Raw genomic sequence first — 8,834 nt, forward strand, 5'->3', positions numbered from 1 at the left:
TTTTTTCTTTAATTTTTATTTTTTTTTTGGTATTAACTTTCATAGTACTTTCAACTTTCATGATACTCGCAAAGGATAAATTGAATGCAGACATAAGTCAACTAAAGAGTCAAGCAAAATCCTCGACCAAATCAAATTGAAGACAACTCAAGCAAATCTAATCTGAAATACAGCGTCTTTGCAGTAAGAACATAACAAGGAAATGTATGCACTCAGAATATCAGCCCAACCAAGCCAATCCAAGCCAAGTTAAGCCAAAGCAAGGCCAGGCCAGGCCAGGCAAGGCAAGGCAAGACAAGGCAAGCCAAGTCGAATCAAAACAATCAGCTGCAGCAGCTTTATGAGGAATTTAACAACTTTGGCGTATGACTGCAAGAATGAGTCCCTTGTTAACTGCTGCAATCACGGCTCTAGCATTGCAATCGAAATTTTTTATACACTTTGCAGCACGTATTCCATTAAATGGAATTGGTCTTTGTCTTGGTCTGTTTGCAGTTTAGCTGAAGCTGCAGTTTAACTATTGCAGTCTTCCTTCTTCTCAACAGCATTTCCACTTATTTTCATTGTTTTATTTGTTATTTTTTCTTATTGTAAACCTTTTCAAATTTTAACGCTTATAGTTTTATTGTTGCGAAAATTGCGCGTTGTCTTTCTTCACTCCCTCAACAAATGGTCGAACTTATAGTCCAAATGAAATCGACCGCATCCAATTGCATCGCCTGCACCAAAACCCAACTAAATAAGTTACCAATATTTTAGCAGCTTGTTGGCATCACTCATCATAACCAAGTCTCAAAGAGCCATCTGGTGTGGATCATTATCGTAATAACTTTTACATTAAAGAGGGAACCAACCATAAACATAGAATCAACACAAAAAAAAAACGAACTGCTTGATTTGATTTTTTTACAGAAATTGTAAAATTAAAGAAAATTATGCTTCATACACATTTTTTACAATAATTTTCTTTTTTTGTTTTTTTTTCTTCTTATTTTTCCATAATTTCATTTTAAGTGTAATTTGTGTGGAACTTTTGATCTGCGGTGGAATTCGAATGCTTCTAGCACAGATACTCGTATATGAGAGCGCGAGATCATATATCAAACCTTACATTCAAACATATGTATTTTCTCGGATGTTCAAACACTTAAGTGCATAGATGTTGTTTGAAGGTGTAGAACTAGTAATTTAGTCGATGCGATTTAAGAAAAAATAAAAAAAATCGTGCATTTTCCATGCCATTGCATTTCCATTGCAATAAAACAATTTTTAAGGGCAGTTCAGTAATTTATTTTGTAATTTTTTTTTCAATCTTTAGTACTACGAATATAATTTTTATTACTCGAATTTAATATGAGTTTAATAGGCTTCGTGTACGAGTTAAGGTAATTCTAGTTACTTTAATATTAACACATCCACATTCCCATCCACATTCACATCCACATTCACATCCACATCCACGCTCACTTAGTAAACAAACTGAAAGTGAAGAATTTTATTTAGCAAAATATCTTTTCGTGTTCGTAGTTACTCATATATACGGTACTAGAAGATACTATTTTGAGGTGGAATGTATACATGATTTACTCTATCACACCCGCAACATATCGTTAACGAACTTGTATCGCAGTTTAATGAGAAAAATATAGCCACGATTAGAAGATTTTCTGCAAATTACAAGAAAGATGTAAAAATTATTAACCAATAAATTAGAAAATTCTTCCGGAACACGAAAATAAGGTATTACATTTTATATTGGATTTTCATTTGAACATCTTTAATTTAAATCATAAGAAGAAAAAAAAATAGACTGCTTTATTGGGAGTCATCATCCTTATTTATCATTCTCAATGATAAGAGTCTTGTTTAGTTAGTTTTTAATTGAATTGAATAGTTTGATAGTGAAACGCTTTCCTGATCTTTGCCCATATAGTGTCTTAATGGGAAAACCTGAGTGATAAAATTTCATATGCAGTATATAGAGGTAAAAATTTATAATGATATTATGATATTGATCATAGGATCAATTAGGAATACTGCTTTGAAATCGATTTACAGCGAACCTACTGTAATATCTATGAAGTATTAGTTTTAAATTAAAGTAACGTCAGAGCAAGAAAATTACAGTCATCTTACTGCGATCTATTAGAAATATTACTTTGAAATTCTTTTAAATCGATTAAGAGTGAGCCTACTGTAATCTATATGAAGTATTAGTTTTAAATTATTGTATCGGCAGTGGAAGAAAAGTGATCTATTTGGAATATTACTTTGAAATTCTTATATCATTGAAAAGAAAATTGAAGAAGAAGAAAGAAAGAAAGAAGAAAATTGCGTTAAGGTTACTGTAATTTATCAGAAGTATCAATTTGAATTCGATATGTAACCAGAGAAAAAAAATTGCAGTGAGATGACTATGTATGTAGAAGTATTATGTCGAAATTGATGTATCATCACAGGAAGAAAATTACAGTCGTGTTATTGTTATTTATTACGAGTAGAACTTCGAAATTCATGTATTATTAGAGGAAAAAATTGCTTTGAGGTAACTGTGATATATTGCTTTAAAAGTGATGTGTCACCAGAGATAGAAAATTGTAGTGAGGTTGAATCAATAAATCAGTCATTAATGAGCTATATAGACTATATAGGAGTGCGTTATTTGAACCCTTCAAAAGTAGAAATAAAAGTTGGGTTAAGCCCAACTTCTTCTATAAACGAAGAGTATATGTACACATCACAGCATTTTTTTTTTGTTGCTTTAAGTACTTTAAGTTTTTGAGTAATATAGTTAAGATAACATAATTGGTAATAACCAATTTTTCGATTACAGTCAAAGATATTGGATGGTTGGTAGTAGTGGTAACTTGATCAGATAAATTTCCAAGTACCTTATTAGCGATTTTTCGTCGTTTGCCATCACATTTCTCGCAAGAACCCCTAAGACTTAATTTTTCCCGTCGAATGTAGATAATTTAATAGGTCTTTCGTCGTTACCGATGATAAAGCCTGATCAGCTGTCAAAGAAATACCTTCCTGGAAACATATTTCTTCTAGACGCCTAAGTCGGGCATTCTCAGATATTGAGAAGATATTTTTTTTTTTATATAATCAACATATTAGGGTTATAGCGGAATTTAGGGACGTGTCATATTGGTCCGTTGTTTATTTTGGTAGTTTTCTTGTTCTGTTGAATAAGTAACATTTTTATCTATGATATCACAACGGATCATTATTTGTACGCCTGTGGGTTTTGGTATGCAAGTTTATTTTTTTAAGATAACGTAATCTAGATAAAATTTTTTTATCTCGGTGCTTTCTTTAAGTGTTATGCTCCAAAAAAAAAGTCAGATTAATGTCAACAAAACCAAAATTATAATCAACAGATGTGACAATTAAGTTGATCCCGGGCTATGTATCTACAAAGTATCGGACTCTTGAAAGGTTTACAGTGCCATTTTACTGTTTAAGATGATAAATATGTGTTCGTTATGCTGCGTACAAGATGTAGATTAAATGAAATTTGAAAACATATTTTTAGATACGAGTATATATAGATATATGTATATATAATACATATATCTGTGGGCCTGAAAGTTTAAAATACTTGAAACATTTCAGTTGGTATTGAAGTTTTGATTAATAAATGTATGTGGTGAAAGCTTCAAATTTGCTGGCAATACGACAGCTTAGGAACTGATATGAAAATTTGAAAGTATTGGCGGTTTGGCTGTGTATTACTGAAAAAAAATGTTAAATTCCAAAACAGGCGTTACGCTGAAATCTACGACAAATTCGACTCTATAATTCGAGAAGTACACGTTTAACTATACCAAGAGTAATGTAAGTAATGTAATCTTATTAAAAATTTCAATTATTTTTAGGGGTTATTGATCTGTATTGATATAACGGAGTTGCTTTAGTAGTAATACTCAATCGATCTATACTGTCTCTGCATATAAATCAGTTGCCCGTCATTAAAATTCTGCTTCATTTATAGTCAAGGTTGTTTGGAATTTTTACTTTTTTATAAACTTTTTAATTTCAGAACTAATTTAGTGTATGAAACTAAAACACTTGATAAAATCAGGGGAAGAACAACAACAACAGCTGCTGAATGTGAACGTGAGAAACATATTTTCGAGGTAAATTATGTGGTATGAAATTTCAAACCATTTCCTCTTCAGACTTTTTTCATACAATATCTCAGCTTTTTTTTCTTCTCAACTTGGCATGAATCGTAAATGTTGTTGAATAATTGCCTCAATTTTAATGCCAATCAAATCGCTTGCAAATGAGCTCTCGAGGAATGCGAAGAAGCTCCAGTTTTTTGTCTTATCACGACAGTGGCAGGCACTTTGTTGACAAGTAAAAATTAATGGAGCGTACAGAATCAGAATTTGAGATGTGTCTCAAAAAACAAAAAAAAAAAAAGAAATCCTATTGAATAAAAAATAATTAAAAACTGAAAAAAGCATTAAAAACAAATATTTACGAAAATTACAAAAAAAAATTCTTTAAAAATAATTTCCTTTTCCTTCACTTACCGCTCGTATCGTTGATGTCAAAAAATGATGTGAACGGATTCCCTTCGGAAACAAGTCCGTATCTGACTTCACGAGGACTGCCTTTATCGCCATCTTCAGCGTGTACTTGTAGGATCTGTAAAATCATAAAATTAAATTTTATTAATAAAAAATAAAAATAAAAATAAATATTTAGAAAATATAAACGTATACATTTTATATATATTTTAAGTAGAATTTTTAGAATTTTATTAGAAAATTTTTATTTACAATAAAAAAAACCGTTGAGCATAAAACCCGGAAGCAGAAATTTACACGTTCATTGAACTTTGGCAACAAATCACGATTTTCGACGTTGCTGTTGCAAGAAAATCTGTTGCTGGCAACAGTCTGCAATCTGCAATTGCTGGTTTGTTGCTGCTGTCGTTGCTCGCGAAACCGCAATTGTAGCTGCTGCGGAGAATTGATAGCCTTTAGTCGCCTTCAGTTGCCGTTAATGCCGCTAATAGATTCTCTAAGCTGATTTTGTCGTCAGATTTGAAATTTCTTGTTGGCTTAGGACTTTGGTTCGCATTAATTAAGTTTTAATTTAATTATAGAAAATCTGATAGCAGAAAAGGAAATAGTGGAGGTGCTCATTAAGCTAATAATGCGGGGATTATGCTATATCTATATTGAGAAATTTTATACATATGTTTTACATGTAACATAAGCTTTAAATCTATGGATTGTCAATATGTTTAGTTTAATTGATTAGATATTTTTCTTTTATGTCATAACATAGTGGATGTTTAGTGACAATTTGTATTCTAAAGTCGGTTTTTTTTTTGGAATATTAACTCGAGCGTTAATTTTTAGTATATTTTGCTTTTGCCTTTTGCCTTAATCAGGAGAAGACCCAATATTATATATAAAAGCATTTCTTCTATTTCTTTGTTCCGTTAACTCTCAGTGGAGCATAGGACCTCAATATAATAGCATAATACATATATATAGGTATATATACAAAATAGCAATTTATGTGTTTTAAATTGCTATTAGAGCTGTGGATTTTGATTATTCATATTTACAATGTAGTCAGGATTATGCCAAGGCAGGTGTTTAATAGAATTTGTTTTATTTTATTATGACTATCATTCATAATGTTATTTTTTAGCATTGCTTTTACAGTATATAATCTGTAAATTCAATTGTCAAGGCAGAGATCAATCTCCTAACTCTCCACTCCTATTTAATACGCTACTGATTCATATCAAAGTACCAAAAATAAAAATAAAATCTTTAGTCTTTATTTCTTTAAAGTAATTTCAAGACGATACCTGAGAATGGCATTGATACTGAACAAAATCGATTAAATTTTGTATTATAAACCATAAAAATAACGATGAAAGTATTTGTGACTATATTGGTTCAATCACTCTTTCAATTACAATAAAAGTGAATGAACAATTTAACCCTAAAAAAAATTACTAAATTATAAAAATTTTTATAAAAACCGGTTTTAGTCTGCGGAACTATTCTAGTGTGTCTAGACATATTTGGTTCACTTTTTTCATTTATATATCTTAAATTACGTTCATTGGGACAGTTTCTCACTATTCAAATATACTTCCTATTACTTACTTCCTTACTGATGTAAGTACTTACTAAGAGAGCATTAATAAATATGTTATGATGTGACTGTAAATGTTAACTATTTAAGGAGGTATAAAAATACTTCTTATATAGCTATTTTTATTAGATTTACGTTGCTGACGTTTGGAAGGACGGGGTTTTTAATCACTTATTTCAACTGAACTAGTGCTTGTGTAATCATTTGCTTCATTACTAACTATATAAGCATATCCGGGTTCTCAGCAAAGCATTAATAAATTTTTTTGACTAATTTTGTTGGCTAATTTTTAGCACCCCACTAATCTATGGACTGGGTAAAATTAAGTTAGCTCTTAGTAGTATGAATGTCTTTTTCAAAGCCAGAGCCAATTATTTATCTGGAGATATAAATATTGTATTTGTTGTTATAAAGGCAATATCAAGCTGAGCTTGTTTTTTTCCATACAGTTTTAAATTTATTACCGATTTCTTTATACTATGGATTCACTCACGTTATCAGCTTTGTTTAAGTACTATTCTATAGTTTCTATATGGACGTGATATTGCTTATACTAAGTTTAAATAATTAAATGAGTCCCTAAAAGCGATCTGGAATGTGGTTAAACTGATAGCTATTCCCAGTACAATTTTAATCGTTCATATTTTTCTCTCAGCAGATGAAGGGGTTCTGTGTTTACAAGTAAAGATGGCTTTTATTTGCTTTTAAGCGTAACATGTCACGGAACTCATTGAAGTCATACTTGATTTTTTTTTGCCATTTTTACGTTATTTAGAGCATAATTATAACATAATTAGGTTAAATGATATTATTGCAGTGATCGCATGTATACTCCTAGGTCTATTAATTCATTTTAAAGCTCATATAAATCTGGAAGTATTTTAAACTACTTCGAAATTTTAATGAAGCACTAAATGCTCTTCAAAGTAAAAACTTGCAACTGAGATATTTACTAAGAAGTAAGTATCTCAAACGTGTAACAATCTCTTCAATTAAATTTTTCTGAATGCTGTTGAAGTTGTTTGTATCTTTTTCTCTGCAGGGTATTTAACTTTTTTAAAAGTGTCGTAAAATAATTTAGTAAAATGATAATAAAATGTTTTATATAGCTCTTATGAGTTATTTCGTAAAACATATCATATGTTTCGAATATTCTATACATGTTTACTAGATTCTATGCTGTCATAAATTCATTGGAACTAAAAGTATTTACTGTTTATTGTTATGATTTTGCATAAGAGAACAGGCTTTAACTAATAAAAGACCGCACAGTAGCTGAAACACATAACGATGCTCTGTATTATTTGTGATTGTAAAAAGTATCTGAAGTTGTTAGGAGAAGGTTTGCACAACATGTTAACTTACCTTATCACCCGGAAGTATGCCAGGTGGCAATTTAGTGACAGGTGGAGCTAATGTGAACACTGGTGGTTGGTCTTGGACATCTTGCACAATAACCACAATCTCCATACCGGCTATATTGCGACTATCTTGACCAGGTTCTGCATAAGCATCCTAAAAATAATAAACAAAACAATAAAATTTAATAGACTGGCAATAAACTACAAACACACACACACACACACACACGTACATACAGACAAAGATTCTATTTAGAATAACAAAAAAGTGAAGAGTGAAGGTTCCTCTACTACTCGTAGCACTGGTACGAGTAAATATGCAAAGAGTCTGTTTACCATTCAATAAGAAGGAATTATCAATTATTTTGATTCGTTCAAGACTTAGATTACATTCGATGCACTTAAATGGTTTTTTATTATTATTATTTTATTCTTAACTGATGACGTTGTTGCTTGCATTGCTAAAGTTAACTGTTAACTAGAAAATGTTAATGACCAGTGCAAATCTTAATTAACGTGATCAGGCAGCAGGAACATGGAACCACCGTTAAGTAATTAGGAAGCTGTGGCCTGTATCTTAATGGTTCTTATGTTTATATTATTATTATTTTAATATTGTTGCCATCACTTGAACTTATTAATGATATGTATTTGAGATAGAAATCATTTCAATTTAGTTTCATGCATAAATATCGTTTTAATTTTAATTGAAAAGTTACTTGATATGTGAGTATGTGAGCTCACTTTGGTACATAAAAGCATCTTGCCTAGCAGTAGATTTATTTGCGATGCAAGAGTATCTCGAGTATGTGTAACTTAAGCACAAGTTCGAAGATATAAGAAAACTGAATTGCTTCTTGAAAATTACCATAAAAATGAAATTACAAAAGCAAATAAATAAATAAATAAATTAAATTAGAAAACAATAAACAAAAACAAAGAAATGCGATTGTTTTATTTAAGCAGTAAAAGTAATTGTGTAGAAGACTGCCTTTGAACTTTCTCTTGTCAATACTTACATTCTGGCACAATTCACGTATGCATTTTTTTCTTTAACATTTTTTTATCTTTATTTTTATTTTTATTTTTATTTTTGTTTAAATTTAAATATATTTTATTGCATTAAATATACGCTACTTGCACTGCAATTGAACTGCGCTGAATTCATAAAAATAAACCTGAGTGTGCCCCAACAAGCATTGAGGAATACTTAATTCGAGCAGCGGCGTATATGAGATACTTGCTTACTCACATGCATTCAGAAGCGGTTCGACATGTACGCTCCGGTCGCAGCAAAGCAATGACTGCCTGCATTCTCGTATGTTTGTATTTCAT

At 30.7% G+C, this 8,834-nt stretch overlaps 2 protein-coding genes across 2 annotated transcripts in view; both read right to left on the bottom strand.

The window, feature by feature from the left end:
- LOC119676703 (cadherin-86C-like) overlaps nt 1–8,834 on the bottom strand; it is a 373,671-nt gene that overhangs the window by 4,196 nt on the left and 360,641 nt on the right. The gene's annotated exons all lie outside the window — the stretch shown is intronic.
- Nucleotides 1,349–7,654, bottom strand: LOC119676704 (cadherin-86C-like). Its single transcript, XM_038087960.1, has 3 exons — nt 7,504–7,654; nt 4,548–4,662; nt 1,349–1,479 (listed from the first exon to the last, which is right to left on the bottom strand). The coding sequence occupies exons 1-3, from the start codon at nt 7,606–7,608 to the stop codon at nt 1,349–1,351; spliced, it is 351 nt and encodes a 116-aa protein (XP_037943888.1). The 5' UTR covers nt 7,609–7,654.

Source organism: Teleopsis dalmanni, chromosome 2 (genome assembly GCF_002237135.1).
Source record: "Teleopsis dalmanni isolate 2A chromosome 2, ASM223713v2, whole genome shotgun sequence".
Classification (NCBI taxonomy): Eukaryota; Metazoa; Arthropoda; class Insecta; order Diptera; family Diopsidae; genus Teleopsis; species Teleopsis dalmanni.

Coding starts and splice junctions, on each gene's coding strand:
- LOC119676704 (XM_038087960.1), bottom strand. CDS start 7,608: ATGGAGATTGTGGTTATTGTGCAAGATGTCCAAGACCAACCACCAGTG. Junction 4,663..7,503: donor GCATACTTCCGGGTGATAAG/GTAAGTTAACAT, acceptor ATGATTTTACAG/ATCCTACAAGTACACGCTGA. Junction 1,480..4,547: donor TGACATCAACGATACGAGCG/GTAAGTGAAGGA, acceptor CTTCACTTTCAG/TTTGTTTACTAAGTGAGCGT.